Genomic DNA, 27,116 nt, shown 5'->3' on the forward strand with positions numbered 1-27,116 from the left:
TTCCCACCACTCACACTCTGCGCTGGAACTAATTTGTTGTCCTTTGCTTACTTCTAAAACCGGGGAACTTCCTGTGAGGACCAGTATTTGAGCCCTGTGGTTGAGCTAAATTGCTGCTTTGCTGCATCTTTTAGATTAGAAAACTGAGACTCAGTGATGATAGGTCACTTGTCCAGTTGTTTACTAAATAAAAAAAGTGAGTCTTGAACCCAAGGCTGCCTAGGCCCCAAGCCCCTGCTCTTCATCTTTATGCTAAATGAATTCTTTCATTGCACATGCAGAACAAGTACCTTGCAAGAGTTAAAATTTCATCTATTTCATTGCAAAGACAATTATATCATAAGGCTATACAAATAAACTAAAATCTTTTTAAAAACAAAATTGGAGCTATTGATTTTCTAGATTAAGGACATAAAGTTGATTTAAATCAAATACTCTATATTGTAAAGTGAATTGTTCAGGAACCATTTGGATAGATTTACTTTTTATCTCAACAAAGAGTTATCTGTTAATTTCACATACTAATAGCCTGCACAGATTAAATCCTCCAACCCAGAAAAGATGGGACAGTCTCACAAACCAGGCTAACAATGGCACTATTTCAAAGGCTGGAGATGTCCTCAAAGCAAACAGCAAGCAGCCTAACAGGTGTTAAAGCTCCCCACAGCAGACAGTGCTTGGGGACACAGAAGGATTCCTAGTCAGATGGCTTCATGGCTTCACTATAGGTGCAATTCACTTTTTGATATTCTTTAATACTTACTTCAGTGGAAACCCAAGGCTGATGAATCTGCGACAGTTCTTGTTAGCTTAGCAAACAGAGAGGCTGGGATTCCTTCTATTTGCATATTATAGTACTAAAAATATAAAGTGATTCCCTAGAAAATATGTACTACTGGGAGTAGTATTAGACAACTTATGTCTCAAACAGTACAAAACAGTCACATTTATTTGGTCTAATATGCCACAATATCCAGTTCAATAGATTCTACAAATAAAATGCCTCAAACATCTATCATTGGAAAATACAGCTGAATACACACACACACACACAATACACGTAGTGTATATACATACTTATTGTGTACATATACACATATGCACTTATTGTGTGTATATACTCTTATTGTATATTTATATATAATCTACAATATACTATTGTATATCTATATGATTATGCATATAAATGTACTATATGCAAATTGCTCTCACGTGGAGGATGTGGGGGAAACATCCACATGCCATAGTTAACTGTTCTGTCCATTTTCTCTCTGTCAAGCGGGTATTTAATTTTGGTGGCTCGCCAGACCTGCAGTGCTAATATACCGTTCCCATGAGGAACTGTTGGATTTCTTGGATCCACCTGCCACAATTTTTAATGTTCTCTCAGTGTTCAGAAAGAACTCTTCAAGTTGGTTTCATAAATAATTCACTTGGCTTTTGTCAGAGTTTATTTTGTTATTCAATCTCTCTAGTGGGTTTTAAAATTTTGTAGTCATTTTTTGTTTTATGAATGCAATAATCTTGCAAGTCTTTATGATGATACTAATTAGGATATTTTTTAAAGTCCTGCTTCTCATATCATCTTTGTTTTTTCTATGGTCATTGGCTTTTCTGGTCCACCAGTGGACACTCTTTGGCTATGGACCTCCCTCACATGTCCAGTGATTCTTCCTTGCTTGTTAATATTCATAATTAAAGGTCTATATGAGTGACTACTGGCAGCCTGATGAGCTACCTCAATAATTTTTAAGATCTTGCCTTGATTTACTTGGGCATCTCCTCCTAAGTGAATGCTGCTGAGAGCTGTAGGCAGCCTTGCCCTAGAGTTAGTGAGAAATAAATAAAAAATTAATAAAGACCCCAATTCAGGGGAGGAACAGGGATGGAAGGCTAAGCACCCCCTTTGGTAGGGGGCAATGGCTCTGGGGGGACAGGGCAGCCCAGTCCAAAATCAGTTACACTTGTGCCCACTCACAGGGCACCTTGGGGAAGATCCTGCATAGCAGCTCTGAGGACGGGGCTGGGGCCTATGCTCTGACCTTCCTCTGAGCCCCTGCTACCCCTGAGTCTGGGGATTCTTCCAGAGTTTCTCAGCATGCCTGCTTCCTACTTGTGGTGGTCTGTGGTCTCCTAACTTCTGAATATTCTTTCTGGAAAACCAACTCTGTCTTCTAGAAACTTCTCTAATTATGCATCTATTATTCATATCCTCCCTGTTTTCAGTGAGATTGAGCATTTTGACTTATTTTTATACTTATATTGATCATTTTGATGGAATTTTGGGAGGGGAGCAAGGTAAATACATGGACTCTTCACCATCATGATTTAAAAATCTCAATTCATTTAGAAATATATGTTAATATATGTATCTGTGTATAGTATATACATATACATACATACATGTTGTGTGTGTGTGTGTGTATTTGTGTGACTAGAAAGAAATAAACCAAAATATTAACTATGTTAATCTATGGGTTATAGGCTTAAGAATGACATTATTTTCTTCTTTTTACTCATATATTTCCCAAGTTATCTACCACAACTATACACACACACACACACAGATTTTTTTTTTTTTGGTCTTGCAATTTTTTTTTTAACTTATCAATATAAATTGTGGTCTTGCAATTTTTTAAATAAATTCCTGCATCATAAAATTTACCATTTTAAAGTGTACAATTCAGTAGTTTTTAGTATATTCAGAGTTGTGCAACCATCACCACAAACAATTTTAGAACATTTTTATTACCCCGAAAAGAAACTCACACCAATTAGCAGTAACACCCCAGTCCTGTCCTTCTCTAGCCGTTAGCAACCACAATCTTTCTGTAGCTTTGTAGATTCTATAGATCACTAATCTATCTATACATTTGTCTATTCTTGATATTTCATATAAATGGAACCATATAGCATGTGGTGTTTTGTGTCTGACTTCTTTCACTTAACACAATGCTTCCAAGGTCCATCCATGTTGTAGCATGTATCAGTACTTTATTCCTTTTTATGACTGAATATATTCTATTGTATAGGTATATCACATTTTATTTATCCATTCATCAACTGATGGACATTTGCGTTGTTTCTATTTTTTGGCTATTATGAACAATGTTGCTATGAACTTCATGTACAAATTACGTATTACTTTTGTAATTAAAAAATACTGCTTTAAAATTACAAAATTATATTTTCAAAAATAGCCTATAAGTCAAAATTTTCACTAATTTAATTTAGACAGTTTTTGATCCTACTACTCTAAAATATATGTTTTTATTATACTCTTAAAACCTGTCCAATACCTGCAAATACTTGGATAGAATAAACTAACTAGGAATAAGCAGATATTCTTGCATTAACTGGTGGTCAATTAATCAACTTTCTTTTCAACATAGTGAGGGTACACTGATGTATGTTAACAATTTGTATGGTATTTACAACCATTATTTTAGAACAATAGCCTTTCCTTTTAAGACTATCACCTTAGAATACATTTCATTCTGTCATATGCAACATTCAGAAAACAATACTTTGCGCACTGAATTAAAACCTGCCCGAGCCATGAAAAGAGAAAAAAAAAAATCTATTGTGCTGCCCACTCATAGAGTGCAACCTTTAGAAAGGGATTATTTCCATTACATTTTCATCAGGGACTGGCAAAGAAAAGTATATCATGTTATTACAGAGCCTGGAAATGTAATGACTTACAGGTTGCTAGGCAACATCACAATGTTAAAGGCCCCAGTATCTGTGATCTCTAGAGACACTCTCAAATTTCATTAAAACCTGCTCATAACCATTACACAAAAGGTCCAGTGGAGTTTATAAGTAGGCTTGGTTTCTTGACATAATAATGAAGGAATTAAAAAAAAAGCAAGTGGCATCAAAACTTTTGTGGTATTAAAACAAAATATTTTGGAGACCCAATTAATGAAATCTATAATGTTTTTAACGGTGTTTCATAGAAAGAAAGCAAGTGCTATCAGCTTAAAGTAAATAAAAGTATTTAATGTCCTGAAAAAATTATAGTGGGTGGAACTTTGAGGCTTCCTTTGAAGAAGGGATAAATATGTTGTGTGCATAAATCAGAAGGGAAGACAGTGGTGATTTGAAATAGAGCCCCAATCATTACTGGCATTAAGGAGGGTCATGACTGCAGCATGCTTTCTACTGAAACCGGAAATCATGGTGCCATGGGAAGTAGTTCTCAGGGATGCTTTCAAAACATTTCCTTTAGCATTGATGTTGGAAAAAGCTAGTAACTGAAACAGAAAAAGTTATGAGAGGCCTCAGTAGCAATTTCATGTGTATCACTGAGACACTGGTCTAGGATGTGTAGCTCAACTGCCTAAGATGCCAGTGAGACCCGACTTCTCACTAGCGCCCATGTAGGCCACCTGCCCTCTTCCTTCCATCTCTTCAAGGTCCTAAGCAGAAATAGGAAGGAGATCACATGGTTAGCTCAGCCTTACTCATCAGACCAAGATGCCAAAATATTTTTTAAAAAATCAAAGTAAGTGCCCACTTATATTAATCAGAAGGATTGTTTATTGTGATGCTTGATTTTAAAGGCAAATTATTAGACAGAAACTATGCCTGCATGTGGGATCATACGTTTGCTATGCTAAACAAGTGGTTACAGAGTGGCAGAGGGTCCTTATTACCTAAATATTTATTTCCAATACTCAAGTCCCCAAGAACTCTGACTTGGGAAGCCCAAGTGCTTAGGGCATGAACAAGTTCACCGATAAATTAATGGGTGGTTGGCTCTCACGAGCTCACACAAAAGTGAAGAAAAAATTCAAATCCTGCAAAAGATGTGAGATTTCATAAAATCAGTGCCAGTGAGGTGGAGAAAATCACACTCAAAGCCTTGACGAGTATGGGTCTGACAGATAAACAAGAAGACTGGAGATAAACAGGTGAAAATCTCTTCAAGGATGAAGACAGGACAGGCAATCCAAAAGAGAATCCGAATTTGAATGGCAATGGAAAACTGATGAGGATCTTAAACAGTTTTGCAAAGAAGACCCACTGTTATGACAGTGTTGGGAAGGCTAAATATGAAGGAAGTTACAATGTGCCGTCATGCAATTTTGATCATATGAAAAGTTACACACAGAAAAGTCTAGAATCAGTGGTAAAGCCACAAGAGATAGAGTGAAAAGGTCCACCTATAAGCCTTTTGGGTGGGGTTCAGGTGGGAAGCACATGCTCAGAGTAAGGATGCCCCTCTGCTGGCTCTCATGGGCAGGGAGGTGTGGGAACACAGCGCTCTGGGCGGGATCACCTCTGTTCTGGCTGGAGTCAGGAGTCCCAGAACTCTGAGGGCTCCAGCAAGGTCCCTGCTTCTCACATACATTTTCATCTCTCCTGCCTGCCTGGGACAGTCAGACCCAATCTCATTATGCACCGTATCCAAGGTTATGTCAGTCCCTGCGTAGAGCCCAGGTCTCCCAGGTCAGCCCTCTTCCACTGGGCTCTCATCCCCATTCTGACTCCCATGTTCACCCCTCCTCTTGACTCCCTTCCATTGTGCCCTTGGGACAGCCAGCAGCAAGATTTTCTATCTCCTGAATCTCTTCCAAGTATGCTGCCATCGCTTTTTTGCTCTAATTGAAACTGATCTTTCCCATGATGATACATTTCCCTTGCATGCGTCTCTCATATCCCCTGAACCTCTGGGGCCTAGAAGTGGCTCCCTGGTTCTCACTGCTGCTTCCTGACCATTCTCTACCCCTCCTCCATAAATCACCCCCACCCCCACTCCAGCATTAAACCTAATGTCACCAGAGAATACCATCTGCTACTCCTGCCTGTTGTGGATCACTGGGTCACCCACACTCCCAGCCCCCAGGCCACTGTCCTTGTCCTCAACATCATTCCTGTCATAACACTTAGTAATTTCAGTGTCCACAGACACGATCCTTCTTTGGCTTTCACTCCAGGGATCTTGTCCTCCTTCACATTTGAGACACTCGTTCCCACATTTTTTTTATTTTTTCTAGATCTGGTCATCACCATTAACTGGCAACCCTCCAGAATGTACACTCGAGCATCTCACACTCTGACCACCACCTCCCACCATTCTCTCTAGTCCAGGCCTCTCACTTGGAATTCCAGGCCTGTAGATCCTACTGCTAATCTGACATTCCCAGTTGGACGTGTGACAGATTTCTCAAACACAACATGTTCAAAACTAAGCTCCTGATTTCCTCTCTCCCCCCAGATTGGCTCCTCCTACAGTCTTAGCCATCTCAGTTTTGACTTGGGCCAATACTGGAGTCATCTTTGACCATTCTCTTTGTCTCAAAGCCTCCATTCAATATGTCAGCAAATTCTATTGGTTCTACTTTCAAGATATACCTAAAATATGGCGACTTTTTACCCCCTCCAAGTCACGATCAAGACTTTCCTGGAAGCAGTAGCTTTCCGACATACATCTCTTATCCTTCACCCTCTTCAATGACAGTTCTCAATGCAGCAACCAGATTGCCTCATCCTTCTGCTCAATACACTCCAAAGGCTCCCATCCCACTCAGGATAAAGGCCAGCCTTCACAAGGGCTTACAGGGCCTTCGTGACCTCCTCCCTATTGCCTTTCTTACATCCTACATGTCTCCTCCTGGCTTATTTTGCCCTGGACACATGGGCTTCTTTGATTCAGGATAAAGGCCAGCCTTCACAAGGGCTTACAGGGCCTTCGTGACCTCCTCCCTATTGCATTTCTTACATCCTACATGTCTCCTCCTGGCTTATTTTGCCCTGGACACATGGGCTTCTTTGAAGTTCCTAGAACATGCCATGTACGTACCTGCCTTGCTGCCTTAGCAATTGCTGGTCCCCTGCCTAGCATGCTCTGCTCCAAATACTCTCCTGGCTCCTTCCTCCATTTCCTTCAGGTCTTTACTCAGATGTCATCTCAGTGGGGCCTTCCCTGGCCACATTATCTAAAAGTTGCAAATGCCCCACTGTATATTTTATTTCCCTTTCCTTCTATATTTTTCTTTTTTGTGCTTTTACTATCTAAATACAACAAAGCTTCTTAATAAATGTGGCTATCATCTCACTCTCCACAGTAAGCTCCACTAGAGCAGGGATTTTTGTCTGTTTCACTCACTGCTGACCCAGCATTTAGAACAATGTCTGCCACAGAGCAGACAGTCAGTAAGAACTAGCTGAGTGAGTGCTCACTCTGCCTTACTAAAGATTTTTTCTGTGTAGTATGGCAAAACATTACATAACCCTTTATGTAAAGGTGTTAAGGACAAACTTATTTGGTAAATATTAGTTTCATTTTTTGAGATCAAACCTCAACCAAACATTTTGTCACTATTTGCCAAAATTGTTAGGTGGCCAGTTTAAATGAACCTAAATTAAGTGGTTAATTTTCCATATCACTTATTCTGGAACAAAATGGAACTTCAGTGTTACAAAATCATATACCTAAACCTGGTCAAGTATTTCTGTTGACTGAATTCGAAACACTAGCTTACAAAAAACCAAGAAGAGGTTATATACCATACCATTAAATTCAACTGTCTTAACGGCTTGAATTTAAATTTATTTATTTATTTTTTGTCCTTTATGAGACCGGCCACACCGCGCTCAGCCAGTGAGTGCTGTGAACGGCTTGAATTTAAAACACTCTCTCAAATAGTTTAAATACCAACTGAAATATTTTTTATCTCTAGCTTTTTCTGTGATTCCTTAAAAACGGAAAACCTGAAACCCAAATCTGGTTCTTCGCATTATATACTTGTATAGCCTATGTACTTAAAAGCAATCCTTCTAAAGAAAGAAAGATATTCCTATGAATATAATATAGATATTAGTTAATTGTTTCTTTCATTGGATGGAATTCATTTCTTAAAATGAATATAGATTATATAAATAAAAATTATATTTAAAATATTATTTTAAAAAACAAAAATTAGAAACATTTAATGTAGGTGTTCATAAGGAAAGGGCCTCCAGAACAATTTTTGTTGCTGTATGCAACCACAAGGAAGTATTTTTCAAACATGTTCATCCTAATACTTAACATGTTTTAAATGCTCCAAAATATGTCATTAAAGAAGTCCCAAATTACCAAGAGAGTCTGTAGCATTCTGCGTGGCAAAAGCTGCACAGTCAAACTGATGATGGTCAAAAAGATTACTAAGAATCAAGAAAACATCATAGTAACTTATAATCACTATGACTGAACCAGATAACAATTCCCTACAAATGGGAATAGTCAAGGTTTGAAAAAACAAATGATCCCTCACAGTAAGCTTTTTTCATTTTGCTTTTTTCCCCCTTGGTTGTCAGGCTATACAACATAAAATGAATTCCAGGGACTTTTAGCTTTTTACTTACCACTTACATTGGGTAGATTCTCAATGAACTAATATTATGGAAGGAAGCAGTATTTCTGGCAGCTCTTCTCTCTTTTCGAGGGTTATTATATCTATTATCAGGAATAGCAGATTTGTCATTTCCACGTTTTAAATGTTCCCTCTCTCAGGCTTAAAAATTAACCATTTCCTTTGCTCCACGAATGTTAGCTCATTTCTATAGTTTTTACCTTTTGCTTTAAAAACTTGTCAGTGTGGGGAATAGGACTATTCACACAGTGCCAATGTATCTCTGCAAGGATTACTTAGTAATTGCAAGGGAAACATGCACCTGCATGATGGAGAGATGTGGCACACATCCCTTTACCAGGCAATCAAACTTCACACCACCAAAAGTGGGCAGCCTGGCATCCTATGCTTCCTAATGTGAAGGTCCACTGCCAATGAGATATTCTAATCCAAAATGTCACGAAGAGACAATCATACTATTCCAGAGTCTGGGACATTCTACATGACAACTGACTCAGGCTTTCAAAAAGTCAGTTTCAGTAGGAAAAAAAAAAGCAGAATGTCTCTTCTAGATTAAAAGAGACAAGAAAACAATTAAATTCAGTATGTGAGCCTTGATTGCAATGTGGCTCAAAAAAAAAAAAACAAAAACAACTATTAAAGTCACTTTCTGACAACTAGGGAAAATTAAATATAAACTAAATATTAATGATATTATGACATTGTTAATTTTATTGGGCATGATAATGGTCTTGTGGGCCTAGTGCCATGATGTCTTCCCTTTTGTATGATTTGGAAAATACACATACACACACACACAGAAATATGGTAAAATGATAATTCTGATAGCAATTCTTGATGACACAGGTGTTCATCCTACTATTCTTTCAACTCTTCTATGGTTTTGAAACTTTATAAAATGAAAAGGAAAATAAAAGTATCATCAATGGCAATGAGAACTTGAAATAAGAGAGGGCTCTATAGAAAAAAGTAGGGAACAAATATTATTTGCTGGAATTACAGGAAGAGGGCACGGGAGCTGAATCTCTTGAGAAAAGAAGTCACAACAGAAGGAAAATTATGCTGCCCAGGGGCTACAAACATCAGACCGAGAAAAAGGAAGGGAAGGCAAGCAGCCTAGTTGTGAGGAGCCTCCATGTGAGGAGCGGGGGAAGGAGCTGGCGTGTGTAGGAAATGTGAGGGAAAGAGACATGCTCAGAGTGGATTGAAGGAGGTATATTCTGTCACATGCACATCCTGAGGATACCTGTGGTTAAAGATCCACATATTTCCTCAAGACTCCTGAGGTGGGCTGTTATTTCACTGACAGCAACACGGAAGTTCTAAGAGGAATTAGCTATAGATGACTCTATTCCACTAGCTATTTGCTTCCTGAATCTGTCTTGCTCGAATTCTCAAGAATGTCTCCCTAGGGAATTAAGCAAAAATTCGAGGCAAGATATTTCTTTTTTTGTTGGAAAGATTCAACCAAATCATTCAAAGAATTCCCAGATTAACTCACCAACCCTGCAGCAATCACTGGCAGAGAACACTTTTCAGTGTAACTACAAATGTTCCCAAATTAACTCACCAACCCTGCAGCAATCACTGGCAGAGAACACTTTTCAGTGTAACTACAAATGAGTGTGTATGGATTCAAGGAAAGCTTTCTCTCGGAGTTTCAGGAAAATCTTCTAAGGATCAGATTTCATAAAAATTAATTCCATTTACTTTTCACTCATTTGGGAACACAGTGTTTCTCTTAAAAATTTCATGGTTTCACACCAATCCCCATTCTTTGTTCCTTAAGAAAATATGTCAATTATATATATATATATATATATATATATATATATATATATATATATATATATATATATATATATATATATATATATATATATATATATATATATATATATATATATATATATATATATATATATATATATATATATATATATATATATATATATATATATATATATATATATATATATATATCACCATGAATTCATATAAATATAATAGAAATATTCTGCATATTTACTACATAAAGTATTATTTTTTTAGATATATAAAACATTAGGGTGAAAGTAACCTTAGAGATCATTTACTCTAGGTTCCTTCTATAAGTTGAAGAGACTGAACAACATTGAGGCAAAATGACTCACGAAATTTCACAATTATCAAGGCATAATGAGGGCTACAATCAGTCTATGGTAATAAGAGCACATGTGCTTGGTCAGGCATACAGGACTAAAGAAATATAGAAATTGTGCTTATTTCCATTAAGAGGTGCCTTTATCTCTACATATAAGTTTACATAAGCTTGGCAAAACCCTATAAAGAATAAACCAGCTACATCTAGTTGTAAGTTCAACTTGATTCTACTTTCTTTGGGTTATTCAAAACACAGAATTGAATTCAGATATATTTAACTCAACTATCCTGCACTAAGTAAAAGTTATTGTTTACCCCAGAACACTGTAAAAATGAAAATGTATGATGGTATTTCAGAAAGTCCATGGAAAAATAGAATTAAAAGATACTATGAATTTTCCCATGAACTTTTTGAAGACCTCTAATACATCTAACTCAAGGTGAGGATTACATTTTTTGACTATATGTTCAAAACTGTTTAATTTGTATCATTTTGTGGGTGAATAAAACAACACTGAAATGAAAACTAAAGGAGCAAAGAACAGAAGGTCTTAACCGGGAGAAAAATAAGATAGGAGGATGAGAGGCATCATTTTGCCTTTCTGTTACGCTTCAGGGAATACTTTACTGTTCTAGAAGAAATTAGGTCCCTTCTGAATCTAAATTCTGTAACTCAACCTGGTCCTAAAATAGAAAAAGAACTCAGAATTCCTGGTTTCCTCATCTGGTCTCTCTAAAGCTTTAAAGACTCTGCATGAAGAAATGCTATGTTACACCCATTTTCAGCCACAGAACATAATATCCATTCTCATGTGGGATGAAAAAGACCAGGTGACCTATATGAGAATTTGAAGGCCACAGGGTAAAACACCTCCAAGGAATGGATATAACAAATAATAAGTCTTTACTAATATCCATCTTCAGAGAGTGATCCCAAATCGCACTCCTGCCACCTCTGCTGAACCCGGTAGATGGGTGGGAGGATGACAGGGAGTTTGCATTGTCAGCATGTTACAATCACCCTTTTGGATCATTTTTGTGCTTTGAGTAGTCAACTGCATACGTTTAAGCCAATTTTAGGTACAGAAGAAGTTTGTGGTAGTTCATGTGTAGTCAATTTTTTGAGTGGCAGAGTAAGCCAGCAGAGACAAGTAGCTAATCTACAATTATTACCCTGGGAAAACTCCCACTGATATCAAGTTTAAGGGACAGGCAAACTTGGGAGATATTTGAAGGATTTCTGTCACATTTTTAAAGCTAGAGCACAAAGTATAATTATGAAACCTCCCAACTTCCTGGTATAACACAATAGATAATTAAATTGTTAGGTTTCCCCAACATCCTCTGGATGTTCTAAATACAGACTAAACAAGGAAGAGTACCCTAGGGGCAAAACCCATCCCAACTTCATCAGCAGAAATTAAACATCTTTTTTTAATTTGTTAGTAAAAAGTTGTAATTTTAGAAAGTTTCTATCATAAGATTTGGACTCTAAACAGAAATGTCAAGAATTCAGAGCCTTTTTTGTGAATCACATGAAGGGATGTGCCACATTATTGTGACTCTCTAATTACCACAGTTAACCAGCCATTGACATGCTCATTACCTGGCCTTGTAAATTACGGGGCCTAGCATATTTCAGGGTTGCCCTCTCTGATTCCACTCAGGCTCACTTAGCTTTGGGGACAGAAGGACACTCCTCCCTCGGCTGAAAAAGAGATGGCCTCACCAGCTTAGAACACTCTTCTGTTTAGATGTGCTCCTGGTGGGAGGGTGCACGTAATGAATGTCCTTAGAGGTAGGTCCTCAAAGAGCTTGTCTTTCCCTCTTCAGCTTCTCACAATCAAAAGAATGCATTTACCTGCCCTCTTTAATCCAATTCCTGTTGCCTGGTAATACATCTAGACTGCCCATTTGTCTGTGGGACCTGGTTCCTCTGGTCCACTGAGCTGGGCCTGAGAGGCAGGTCTCTTCAAAGTCCCAGGAAATCTTGCTAGCATTCCTTATATCACTCAAGGTCCTGTCCTGCATCCATCTGCTTATCCAATCTCATCCATGCCTCAGAAACTTGGCCGGGATACTGTGAAGAAGACTGAAGCATCAGACTGTAGACCAACTGAATGCCTTTTAAGGTCCTTCTAAGTCTTACCTATGAGTCTATAAAGCACTCAAATGAGCTCACAATGTGGACTGAAGAGCAAAAATGAACAATTGCCATAACAAAATTGTTATACATATGGACACTTCTTATTCTGCTTAGTAGATACTTACTAATACCTATTCCATGCCAGGTAGCATGGAAAAGCTTTACTTCACAGTAAAGATAACCAGAGTTCAGTTGAGATGTTGCCACCACCCTTTTGTTTGAGACCAGAATTTCCTAATTTCAACCATAATGTCCAAACTCCAAATGCTATTAAAACTCATGTTTGGTAGCTTCTGGCTTTTCCTGGCCCATTTCTTATGTCTCCACAATCTGGCTCCATGGATTTCTGGGCCTTTGCTCAGGATGTGCTTCTTCCTGCTCTAAGTGTGGAATACTGACACCTCCTTTACACTCAGTTCAAAACATCATGTCCTTGCCAACTTCTTCCCCAAAGGGAATGTTCCTGGGGAACTTTGCTGGCTCTCTCACTGTAGCACTGATTGCCTTCTGCATTGTAATGTGTGCATCCCCCCAGTTAGAGATCCTTGAGGGCAGGGAGCAGAAAGATCATATCATGTCTTACTGTTTTAGTATTCCCAATGCAGTGCTTTGCACATAGTAATAAATCTATGACTTATTTTTCCATGAATAAAAAAATGAATTGCCCAGGTACCTTCCAGATCAAAATTCAGTCAAATTCACTCAATGAATGCCTGAAGAATCCAGGTCAGTAACAGGCAGAACAGCAGCAAGGGAGCCAGCTACTTGGAAAGACCATGGGCTAGGGGCAAGACAAGTTGCATTTGGTACCAGCTTTGCCACTTCCTAGTTGATGGCCTTGGGAACAGTACTTAAACTCATTGAGCCTTAGTTTTTAACCTGTAAAATGGGAATTATCACTGGAGCTGATCTCTAGGTTTGCTGTAACAATAAAATGAGATAATGCACCAAAAGACCTTAACATAGTGACCAGCACATAGTAACCAACATCTGATGGCCAACCATCTTTATGTGTCAGACACTGTAACATGCTGAAAATACAGTGAGGAACAAAACCACACTACTGTCCTGGTATGAGGGTTATGTAAAGGTGAGACCAGAAAAGCCAACAGTTACAAAATAATGGCTGCCACAGAGTTAAGGATAGGAAGGAGCAGGACAAAGAGGAAGAAGGACTAACTTAGTCCAGAAGTGTCACACTACTCATTGGGTAATCCGCTGCTATTTCTCTCCAAAAGTACTAAACTCAGTACTCAGTTGTGGCAAGTTCAAGGCTACAACTGAGCTGACCAGGGCCCCCAGAATCTCTGATTGTGTGTTTCATAAAACTTTAACCCAACATTGACTGACCCAGAGGTAATTTAGAAAGCTTTCAGAAGATTTCAAAGCATTTACCACAGATGGTTGGCCTGTAAACATTACAAGCATTCTTGGACAGCTAAATTAGAGACAGCAAGGGGCTACAGTGACTTGCAGAGATATCCTCCATGAGACAGTAGGAAACTCTTGTATTTTGACTCTTGGGATGGTCCACACTGTTTTTCTTGTTAAGCAAACAAACAGTTGTAATTTCAACCCTGAGCATTTTTGCATCTTATTTTTCTAAATACCACATGAAAAAGTTCCACAGTTCCTCGGAGGAATGGCCGATTCCAGGGCTGAGGCAGTAATACAAGATGAGCCTGGAATATCACATTATGACAGAAAGTGCTCAAAAAAAATAGGGGCATGTCAAAAGACACAGCAAACATCCAGAAAGGGTTCCCACTGACCAAATCTGGGACAGCAGTGAATTGTAATCCACTGAATAAAAGAAAAATCCATGAGTCAATACTGAAAATAACAAGGAGATAAGTAAAGAAAACACAAATGGGGCAAAAAAGATATAACAACCCAAATGTCCATCAATGAATGAAAAGATTTTTTAAATTACAATTTATACATATAATGGAATATTATTCAGCCTTAAAAAGGAAGGAAATTCTGACACATGACACAACATGAATGAACTTTAAAGACACTATGTTTAGTGAAATAAACCAGTCATCAAAGGAAAAATACTGTAGGATTCCACTTACATGAGATACCCAGAGCAGTCAAATTCACAGAGACTGAAAGTAGAACGGTGGTTACCAGGGGCTGGGGGATGGAGGAACGTGGAGATAGTGCATAATGGGTACAGAATGCCAGTTAGGGAAGATGTAAAAGTTGTGGAGATGTATGGTGGTCGTGGTTGCACAACAATGTTAATGTACTTAATGCTGCTGAACTGTACACTTAAAAATGGTTAAAAAGGTAAATTTTATGTTATGTATATTATACCACAGTAAAAAAGAGAATGAGCAGCACCAGGATCTACTTCTATGTTCGCATACACAGGTAAAAGTAACTTGTATTCAACTTTTCTTCTACCAACAAAATCTACCTGGCCCTATGTGGCAGGTCAGACACTATACAGAAATCATTTCCAGCAGAAAAATAAACTAAGAGATGGTGGAATCTGGCTGTTTGGAATAAACTGGGTCTAATTTGTTTTATGTATGACTACTTTGATAAGCGTTTTAGAAAATTACATAATTTCCAAAGACAGGTCCATAATATCTTATCTATAATTCTGAAACCTAAGAAAGCTCTGAAAATCAGAATTTTTTTCCTAAGTTTGGTTTAAAAACATATTTGGTAGATAATTCTGAATCTAAGAAAGCTCTGAAAATCAGAATTTTTTTCCTAAGTTTGGTTTAAAAACATATTTGGTAGCAAAACCTGACCTGAACCCACAAGGACCCATGTTTAGCCTTTATCTACCTCACTTTGTGTGAACATTCATATATTTTGCTGCAGAAATATTTCTGTGCTTGATGACAGCACTGCCTGAGTGTCTCCTATGGGTATCATATGTGACATGGTATAGTTGTCATGCCAAAAAGATCTGAAAATTCTGAATTCCAAAAAATCTGGTGCTGAGTTTCAAAGAAGAGATTGTGAATCTCTACAAAATTAACCATATGGGATATTAAATCAATATTTCCCAAGCTTTTGTCATTCTCTCCCAAACTCACAGTTTTGCCATATCTACTTATCACTTGTATTATTACATTCTCTACTACCTGACTTGAGGTTGACTCACCTTTTTCCTTTAAGTGAAATAATTTTTAAAGAAATACCTTATCTCCACTGTAAAGGGTGAGGGTCTGAGAGGTCTGCTGCTAAAGAGGGAGATTCTGAAGGATTAGAGAGGTGTTGAAGACATAGTAGTACCAAACTGAGACCTTTACTTTGAATAATGAGAAAAATCAACAGAAAATTGAAGCAGAAATAATTGCATTGCTACATGATCCAATGTCATCTACTGCTAGGCTGGCATACCATCTCCAAACCTACTGTCCTCAGAAGTATTCAACCTTCTCTTGGGAAACTGGCCTAGATCATGTTGTCATCCTGTCACTCAGGTAATAACTCCACTGGGACAGTAAGGCTTGTTTGGGGGCAGGGTAGACATGATTGTACAAAAGCATAATATAACAGCAAGGAGGGTAAATCTCTTTATCTCCCTTCTAGGTCTGTCACTCATCACCTGCCATGTAGATTCAGCTGGGTCACTCACTGCAACTGTCTACTTATCAAAGTGTCACAAAAGTCTTTTTGAGTATAACTCTTTGGAGCACCCATAGCCTCCATGTGATAAAGGACACCTCAGGATAATAGGATCTAGAAGTGCATACAAACTGACAAACCACAAGATGACAGACTAACAAGACCTCCATTCTTCATTAACTTTAACAGTAGCTACTGGCCTCCAAAATCAGCAGAATAAGATTTATTATAGAAAGAAAATAAGTCAGTCTTCAAAAATACTTTCTAATAGACAGCAGCTATATACATCAATAAAATAAAATAAAATAAAGCAAATGGGGCAGAAGAGAAAGTTTTTCCTTATAGTAAAATGCTGGGAGTTAGAAATGTTGGGAGTTAGAAAGTCTCCATATTGCAACCATTACAAAATTAAAATAATAAGCACACATTGATTAAACCAAGTGATCAAAATTAACGTCGCAAGTAAGGAGCAAACAAATAATCATGAGCCTCAAGGTGTGGCAGATTCAGAAGGACCAATATCACTTCTGGGGTATTCATGAATCTCATCATGAGGAAACAAAGGCAGAGCAAAACTGAAGGAAATACTACAAAATACCCAGCCTATATTGCTTAAAAAGTCATGAAAGACAAAGAAAGGCTGCAAGACTATTCCAAATTAAAGACACATGTCAACCTGGGGCCGGCCCGGTGGCGCACTGCTACAGTGCGCCGCGCTCCCGCCGAGGGTTCGGATCCCACATACAGACCGGTTCCCACTCACTGGCTGAGCGAGGGGCGGGCGCAGCACCGAGGTTTGCGATCCCGTTGCTGGTCCTGGTCCGGTACGGGCGCAACGCTGAGGGTTGCGGTCCGTTGCCGGACACGAAATAAAAAAGACAAAAAGGAAAAAAAATAAAAAAAAGACACATGTCAACTAAATACATAACCCTAAACAGTATCCTATACCAGAAAAAAAGCTATAAAATTTATTGGGACAGAATTGGAATATAGATGGGAGATTAGTAAAATAATTGTATCAAGGTCAAATTTCCTAATCTTGATTATTATAGTTAAGAGAATACCCTTTTTTCCCCCCAGGAAATACAGTTGATCTGTATCAACAGATTCAACCAACTGCAGATTGAAAATATTTGAAAAAATAAAACTATAAAAAATAATACAGATTAAAAAATAATGCAGTATACTATGTACATAACATTTACATTGTATTAGGTATTATACGTAATGTAGAGATGATTTAAAGTATACGGTAGGATATGCAAGGGACTTGAGCATCACCAACTTTAGTATCCACGGGGACGGTGCTGGAACCAACATCCTGCAGATACCAAGGGACGACTGTACATACTTATATATTAAGGAGTATGGAGGCGAAGTGTCTCTAATCTACTCTCAAACAGTTCCGGTGCTGGAACCAACATCCTGCAGATACCAAGGGACGACTATACATACTTATATATTAAGGAGTATGGAGGCGAAGTGTCTCTAATCTACTCTCAAACAGTTCAGAAAAAATATGTGTACATGCAGATGGATAGAATATGATAAATGTTAACAATAGGTGACTATGGCAAAAAGTCACTGGGAGTTCTTTTAGTACTTTTGCAACTTTTCCGGAAACTTGAAATTAGGTCCGAGAAACAACTACTTCCATTGAAGTCACCCACCATACCTCCAGTTTCTGTGTGGACTCACCATTCTTCTGAGAATCCTCAACAGAAGCTTCTGCTCCTTCGGGTCCTCCTTGGATGCCAATACTTCAGCAAAACTTTCCACATTTTCAGGAGACAGGCTGTCCGGGTTTTCCCCTCCATACAGCTGAACCAGTATAGACAGACACTTGGATGAAACCTCAAAAACTTCAGGATCCTCATTAGGAAGCTGAAAATTAACAAACAAGACTATTTAAATTTCATTGAAGGTGGTATTGTCATTCCTCAAGAAATACAGTAAAATTTTGCTTAATGATGGCAGCATCAGTCTGAGTACAATGTTTGATTAATTGAATATTTTTTGAATGCATCTTTTTCAAAATGTATACAATTGCTCAAACAAAGCTAACAGCACAAAATCAGAAGAAGGTCCTGCAGTCCTTTCTTTAATACATAGAAAAGAATGGCTTGCGAAAACGATTACATTGCATAATGTTGAATACACTAATTATCCTGATTTGAGCACCACACATTGCACACACAGGTATTTATATTCAACTCCGTAACCCAGAGATACGTACAATCAATTATGTTTCAATTTTTAAAAAAAGGAAAATATTCATATCGGTAGAGCTATAAGCAATATGAAAATAAAGACTGGTCTATAACTAGCAAAGCATCAACATACACTTTACATACATATCTAATATATGCAAATATATACACTTATAAGGGGATGGTATCACTTGGTGTGGAAATAGATTGATTTTTCAGAGAGACACTCTTTTACATTCTTGTTTACTAGTAACTTGTTTAGGAAAAATCTTCGTCCTAGAAGACGTTAAGGAATACTTTGGCCTCATCTGTGTCCAAATCATTAATGACTAAACAGATGAAAAGGAAAGCATTGTTTCTATATGCATTAAAAAGTATAATATAAAATAATTATACCATAAACATTTCAATCTTTTAATTTTTAAAGTTTACTTTATTTAGAACAGCTTTTTTGATGTATAATTTCTATACTTGTATCATACAATCCACCCAAAGTATACAATTCAGTGGTTTTTAATATATTCTCAGAGTCATGCTACCATCACCACAATCAATTGTAAAATATTTTCAGCACCCCCATAACCCTTTAGTAGTCACCTTGACATCCACCCCTCTGCTTCCCATGCTGATCTCCTTTCTGTCCATAGGGATTTGCCTATTCTGGACATTTCAAATACATGAAATCATACAAAATGTGATCCTTTGTGACTGGCTTCTTTCACTTAGCATGACATTTTCAAGGTTCACCAATGTTGTAGCATGTATCAGTACTTCATTTCTTTCTCTTGCCTAATAACATTCTGTTGGATAATATACCACGTTTTGTTTATCTATTTACCAGCTGATGGATATTTGAGATGTTTTCACTTTTTGGCTATTATGAATAATGCTGCTATGAACATTTGTGAAACAGTTTTTGCGTGGACATGTGTTTTTGTTTCTTTTGGGTCACATGGTAACTCTATGTTTAACCTTTTGATGATCTGCCAGACTGTTTTCCAAAGCTCCCATTCACACCAGCAATGTGTGAGAGTTCTAGTTTCCCCACATCCTCAACAACACTTGTCATTATCTGTCTTTTTATTTACAGCCATCCTAGTAGGTGTGGAATGCTAACACATGCTGGTTATCATTTGTACTTCCCTGATGGCTAATGATGTTGAGTATATTTTCATATGCTTATTGATCATTTGTATATCTTCTTTGGAGAAATGTCTGTGCAGACCCCTTGCCCATTTTTTAAACAAGTCATTTGTCTTTTTATGATTGAGTTCTAAGAGTTCTTCATATATTTTAAATACATGTTCCTTAGCAGATACATGATTTTCAAAATCTTTTTTCTATTAGGTGGGTTGTCTTTTTGCTTTCTTGATATTGTCCATTGGAGCACAAAATAATTTTGATGAAGTCTAATTTATCTGTTTTTTATTGCTTAAGTATATACATGATTTGGGTGACATATCTAAGAAACCATTGCCTACTCTGAGGTCATAAAGATTATGCCTAAGTTTTCTTCTAAGAATTTTATAGTTTTAGCTCTTACACTGAGGTTCTCTGATTCATTTTGCATTAATTTTTGTATATGGTATAAGCAGGGGTCCAACTTCATTCTTCTGTAGGTGAATTAATCTTTTATTTTGAAATAATATTTGCAGGTTCACATGCAGTTATAAGAAACAGTGCAGAGAGATTCCATATATACTTCACCCAGTTTCCCCAATGGAAACATCTTATATAATAACTAGAGTACAATATCCCAACCTGGAAATTAACCTTGATACAATCATCAACCTTATTCCTATTTTATTGATTTTACATGTATTTGTGTGTGTGTGCGTGCATGTGTATTTAGTTCCATGCAATTTTATCATGTGTAGATTTGGTGGAAACCACCATCAAGATACAGAAGAGTTCCATCATCAAGATCCCTTTTATAGTAACAGCCAACCCTCTCCCTCCACCATCCTTAGTCTCTGGCCGCCACAGACCTGTTTGCCATTTTGTCATTTCAAGCTAGTTACATAAATGGAATCACACAGTATGTACGGCTTTATTCATTCAGCATAATTTCACTGAGATCCATCCAAGTTTTTGTGTGTACCAATAGCTCTTTTCTTTTTTTTGGGGGGGGGGAGGCTGGCAGGTAAGGGGATCTGAACCCATGACCTTGGTGTTATAACTCCACGTTCTAACCAACTGAGCTAACCGGCTGATAGTTCATTTCTTTTTATTACTGAGTAGTGTTCTGTGGTATAGATGCACCACAGTTTAACCGCTCCATATTAAAGGAAATTTGAGTTGTTTCTAATTTGGAGCTATCCCAAATAAAACTACTGTGAACATTTGTACTGGTTTTTGTGCGCACATAAGCTTTCATTCCGCTGTGATAAATGCCCAAGAGTCAATTGTTGTGTTGTGTGGGAAACTCACATTTAGTTCCTTAAGAAACTGCCAATCTGTTTTCCACGGTGTCTGTACCATTTTACCATTTTACATTCCTGACACCAATGTACAAGAGATCCAGTTTCTCCTTATCTTCAGTAGCATTTGGTGTTATCACTATTTTTTATTTTAGTCATTCCAAAATGCAGATGGTGATACCTCACTGTAGTTTTAATTTGTATGTCCCTAGTGGCAACTGACAGTGAACATCTTTTCATCTATTCATATTTTTCCCTTTGCTAATTAGCTGTTTCTTTATTGTTGATATTTTAAAGTTATTTAAATATTCTAGATATAACTACTTTCTCAGATATGTGGTTTGTAAATATTTTCTCTCAGTCTGTAGCTTATCTTTTCATTCACTTCACTGAGTCTTTTGCAGAGAAAAAAATTTTAATTTTGATGAAGTCCAATTTATTGATATTATCTCTTAAGGACCACGCTTTTGGCGTCAACTCTAAAAACTTTGCAAACTGTTACACTTGAAGATTTTCTTATATATTATTTGCAGAGAAAAAAATTTTAATTTTGATGAAGTCCAATTTATTGATATTATCTCTTAAGGACCATGCTTTTGGCGTCAACTCTAAAAACTTTGCAAACTGTTACACTTGAAGATTTTCTTATATATTTTTTCTAAAGGTTTTATATTTTATTTTTAATTAATTTAATTTTGGGTTAACTTTTATAAAAAGTATAAGGTTTAGGTAAATGTTCTTATTTTTGGCCATTGAATGTCCAACTGTTCTAGCACTATTTTTTTGTTTAATTCTTAATTGTACATATTTACAGGGTACAATGTGTTGTTTCAGTAGATGCATATATCACACAATTATCCACTTAGGGTACACAGCACCCACTACCTAAACATGTATCTTTTCTTTGTGGTGATTACAGTCAAGATATTTTTTTCTAGCTATTTAGAAATATACAATAGACTATTATTAGCTCTAGTCATCTTGGATGTGTTTTGGAATTTTTTAAAGAACTGGTCTATTTCTTCTAAATTATAGAACTTATGAGCATAAAATTTTTCAAAGTATTCCCTTATTATCCTTTTAATGGTTGCAGATATATATTGACACCTGTTTCACTCCTCATATTGGTGATTTCTACCTTCTGTCTTCCTATCTTTATCAGTTTGCTAGAGGTTTTTCAGTTTTATTGATTTTTTTTCCCCAAAGAGTCAACTTTTTGTTTCATTGATTTTTCTCTATTGTTTTTCTGTTTTCAATTTCATTGATTTCTGGCTTTATCTTTATAGTTTCTTCCTTTTTGCTTGCTTTGAGTTAATTTTGCTGTTCTTTTTCTAGTTTCTGGATGTGGGGACTTAAATTATTAATTGAAGACCTCTTCTCTTCTAACATAAGCTTTTGGTGCTACACATTTTTCTCTCAGAACTGCTTTCAGCTGTACCCTACATATTTTGATATATTTTCATTTTCACTCATTTATATGCATTCAAAAAATTCTCCTTTGAGACTTCCTCTTTGACCCATGAATTATTTATAAGTGTGTTTACTTTTTAAGTGTTGGAAATTTTCCTATAGTCCTTCTTTTATTGATTTCTAGTTTGATTCTATTGTCAGAGAACACACTCTATTATTTCAATTTTTTTTACATCTGTTGAAGTTTTTTTATGGCTGTGGATGCAGACTATATTGGTGAGTGTTCCATGGGCACTAGAAAAAAATGCGTATTCTGCTGTTGTTGGGTGGAGTGTTCTGTATATGTTAATTAAATCCTGTTGGTTGATGGTACTGTTGAATTTTTTGATATTCTTGGTGATTTTCTGTCTAGTTCTATCAGTTGCTGAAAGTGGGGTCTGGAGTCCCCAACTATAATTATTAATTTGTCTATTTATATTTTTAGTTCTTTTTTTTTTTTTTTGTTTTGCACCACACACCTTGAGGTTGTGTTGTGTGGTGTGCATACATTAAAAATAGTTATGTACTTCAGTGGATTGATCTTTTTATCATTATGAGTGTCCCTCTCTGTTTCTAGTAATTTTCCTTGCTCTGAAGTGTACTTTTTCTGATATTGACATGGCCACTCCTGCTTTTTTAAAATTAATATTTGCATGATACATATTTACATGATTAAATTAACATTATCACAGGCACTGTCCCTGTGTGCCTGTGTCTTTACCTGGCCATCTTCTTATAAGGACACCAGTCATATTGGATTATGGGTACACCCTAGTCAACTATCACCTCATGTTAACTAATTACATCTGGAATGACAACACTATTTCCAAATAAAGTCACCTTCTGAGGTACTGGGGGTTAGGACTTCAATATCATCTTTTTGGGGGAAGGATACAATTCGGTCTATAATAGTTCCTATCATCTTTGTTTCTTCTGTGTTCAGCTGGGTTGTTTTTTTTTTTTTTTTTTACCTTGCTCTGTCTGCTTCTTGTTATGTTTCCCCAAATGTCTAGTGGTCTTTGATTTTCTGTTTTATGAATGAAAGATTGGATAGATTATTCTAGGAAGCTGGATTGGGTTTCCTCTGCATTTGTACATGGCTGTCTCTTTAACTGGCTTCCCCTCTCTGCCCACCCCACCTATACTCTGTGCTTCCCTTAAACTTCCCAATGCCTTTTTCCTAAGCCAAACCTTATTTTAGAAATTACCCCAGATAGACAGTTTACCCTCTTTACAGTGCAGTTCTTGAACTATGATGCTGAAATAAAGCAGAGCAATATGGATAAGGGGAGGGGCCTAAGTGGCCTGACTGTTCTGAATGTTAATCTACTACTAGCTTGGTAAGGGCCCAGGGCTTATCAGTTTTTCGCCTCACTCTGAGTTTATAGGATCTTCTGCAGCTGTTCCTACCTTCAGGTTAGTCTTCTCCTACGTACATTCTGGGTGATAGGTTTCTTCACTATTTCAATTCAGTACCATCTGCTTTCTATCATCTAGTAATTGACAAAAAAAATTTTTTTCCATTAATAGCTTCTCTTTCTGTTCTCCCAACACTATAAGATGCTTTTAATGCTTTTGTATTTTCATAGATTTGGGGTAGCTGGTGAGATAGGCACCCATACTCAAGCTTCTATTTCAATCTACACTAACATTTCTTCATTTTTGAATTAATTTTCTTTCATTGTTCAAATAACTGGAGATGTTTATCATAAGTAATATTGTCAAGGGTGGATTATTTCCTGGATCCTTGTAAATCTGAGGACGTCTGGGCTTTGTTTTTGTTTCTTTGCTAATATATATGTATACATATAGTGCAGGTATAAAATCTTCCTATCTTCCCTAAAATAACAGGGAAAGGATACACCCAACTTCCTGAAACAATAAACTAGCAGACAAATGCTTGAAACAATGGTTCTTAAGATACTAGACATCAGACAATAAAAGACAGTGATCCGCAAGAGATGAGAAACAAACTGGGTGAGCTGTACTAGTGTCCCAGATTAGAGACTTGACAGAGTTTCCAGGCCTATGTGCAGGGAGAGCAATGGAAGTGAATCCCAGTGAATTTCTTAAGTTGAGGAGGCTGAGAAAAAGGCTCCAGAAGATCAAGGCAGACAGAGTTAATAGGACAAAGTACCAGAGAGAAGCTCACTCAAGAAGAAATAGATAACATGGGTAGCACATTATCCACTAAAGAAAATGAATTTATGGCTAAAATCCTTCCTAAAAAGAAAACTCCAAGACCAGATGGCTTTACTGGTGAATTCTACCAAACAATTAAGGAAGAAGTAATGCCAATTCTACACAAACTCTTCCAGAAAACTAAATAAAAGGGAACACTTATGAACTCCTTCTATGAAGCCAGCATTACCTTGATACCAAAACCAAAGACATTACAAGAAAAGAAAACTCCAAGCCAATTTCCCTTAAGAACATAGATGAAGAAATCCTCAACAAAATATTAGCAAACCAAATCAGCAACATATTAAAAGTATCATACATCCTAGGAATACAAGGTTAGTTTAATATCTGAAAACTAGTCAATGTTATATGCAGTACTAATAGAATAAAAAACAAAAACTACTTGACCCTCTCAATAGTTACAAAAGAAGCATTTGACAAAGTTAAACATCTTTTCATGATAAAAACACTCAAAAAACAGAAATAGAATGGAACTTTCTCAACTGATAAGAACATCTATGAAAAACAGCCAACAAACAGCATACTTACTGACAAAAGAGTAAACTCCTGCCCCCTAAGATCATGAACAAACAGGGTGTCCACTTTTGTCACTTTAATTCATCATTATATTGGGTTCTAGCTAGGGAAATTAGGCAAAGAAAATAAAAAGTATCTAGAAAGAAGTAGAACCATCTCTCCTTGCAGATGACACGATCATGTTGTATAGAAAATCCTAAGGAATCAATTAAAGAAATTTTAGAACTAATAAACAAGTTCACCAATGTTGTAAGATATGAGATCTATAGACAAAAATCAATTGTATTTCTGTACACTAATAACAAACAATCTGGAGTTGAAATTATGAAAATGATTCCATTTGCAATAACATTATAAAGAATACAATATTTAGGAATAAAGTTATTAGCAAAAGAAACATAATACTTACACACTGAAAACTACAAAACATTGAAAAAATTAAAGGTTTAAATAAATGGAAAAACATCCTGTGTTCATGGATCAGAAGACAATATCATTAAGATAGCAATACACCTTAAATTGATCTACAGATTCAAAGCATTCTCTAGCAAAATTAGAGCTGTTTTGTTTGTTTTGCAGAAACTGATAAGTAGATCCTAAAATTCATATGTAAATGCAGGGGACCAAGAATAGCCAAAACAAATGTTAAAAAGGAAGAACAAAGTTGGAGAATGCATACTACCTAATTCTAAAACCTACTACACAAAGCTATAGTGATCCAGTTTATGTGCTACTGGCATAAAGACAGACATGTAGATCAATGGAATAGAACTAAGAACCCAGAACAAACCTTTACATTTATGGTCAGTTGATTTTTGAAAAGGGTGCCAGAATAATTGAATGGGACACAAAGCTATAGTGATCCAGTTTATGTGCTACTGTCATAAAGACAGACATGTAGATCAATGGAATAGAACTAAGAACCCAGAAACAAACCTTTACATTTATGGTCAGTTGATTTTTGAAAAGGGTGCCAGAATAATTGAATGGGGGAAGGGGGGATGGTCTTTTCAACAAAGGGTGCTGAGACAACTAGATATCCACATATTAAAAAAAAATAAAATTGGACCCATACATCACACCATATACAAAAATTAACTCAAAATGGGCCAAAACCTAAATATAAGAGCTAAATGTATAAAACTTGAAGAAAACATAGAAGTAAGTCTTTGTGACCTTGGGTTAGGCAATCGTTTCCCAGGTATGAGGCCAAAAGCACAAGCAACGAAAGAAAAATTAGGTAAACTGGACTTTATCAAAATTAAAATTTTTGTAAAAAGAGGAGCTGGCCAGTTAGCTCAGTTGGTTAGAGCGTATTGTTGATAACACCAAGGTCAAGGGTTCAGATCCCTGGACCTGCCAGCTGCTGGGGGAAAAAAAAAAAAAAGAAAGAAAGAAAACAAAGTAAAGACAACCCACAGAATAAGACAAATATTCTGTAAATCTAATATCTGATAAGAAACTTGTATATACACAATATATAAAAATCCTTACAATTCAATAATTTTTTAAAAATCCAATTTTCAAAAGGGCAAAGGATCTGAATAGATATTTCTCCAAAGAAGGTATGCAAATGGTCAATAAGCATAGAAAAAGATGCTGAACATCGTTAGCCATTGGGAAAATGCAAATCGAAACCATCATGAAATACCACTTCACACCCACTAGAATGGTTATAACAAAAAACACAGACAATAACAAGCACTTGGTGAGAATGTGAAGAAATTAGAAACTTCATACACTGCTAGTGGGAATGTTAATGGTTGAGGCACTTTGGAAAACAGTCTGGCAGTTCCTCAAAAGGTTAAACATGGACTTGCCATATGAGCCAGCTCCTAGGTATATACTCAAGAGAAAGAAAGCATATGTCTACACTAACAATTTGTACACAAATGTTCAGAGCAGTATTATTCATACTAGCCAAAAAGTGGAAACAACTCAAATGTCCATTTTGTCTGCTCAAACTGATAAACCAAATATACCCAAATGATATTCCATTTGGGAATAATAAGGAATGAAGTACTGATACATGCTACAGACATGAATAAACTTTAAAAACATCAGGTGAAGA

The 27,116-nt window shown here is 36.7% G+C and overlaps 1 protein-coding gene across 1 annotated transcript in view; it reads right to left on the reverse strand.

The window, feature by feature from the left end:
- The window catches only part of LOC103600946 (serine/threonine-protein kinase ULK4-like), a gene marked incomplete at its 5' end in the record, with an annotated part of 124,039 nt that extends 105,907 nt beyond the window's left edge, over positions 1 to 18,132 (reverse strand). Inside the window, one exon of the mRNA XM_008585301.1 lies at positions 17,947 to 18,132. Coding sequence (XP_008583523.1) covers positions 17,947 to 18,132 — 186 coding nt within the window. The remainder of the gene's footprint in view (positions 1 to 17,946) is intronic.
- Positions 18,133 to 27,116: the final 8,984 nt, after the last annotated feature.

This window comes from Galeopterus variegatus, unplaced genomic scaffold (genome assembly GCF_000696425.1).
Source record: "Galeopterus variegatus unplaced genomic scaffold, G_variegatus-3.0.2 Scaffold3513, whole genome shotgun sequence".
Lineage (NCBI taxonomy): Eukaryota > Metazoa > Chordata > Mammalia > Dermoptera > Cynocephalidae > Galeopterus > Galeopterus variegatus.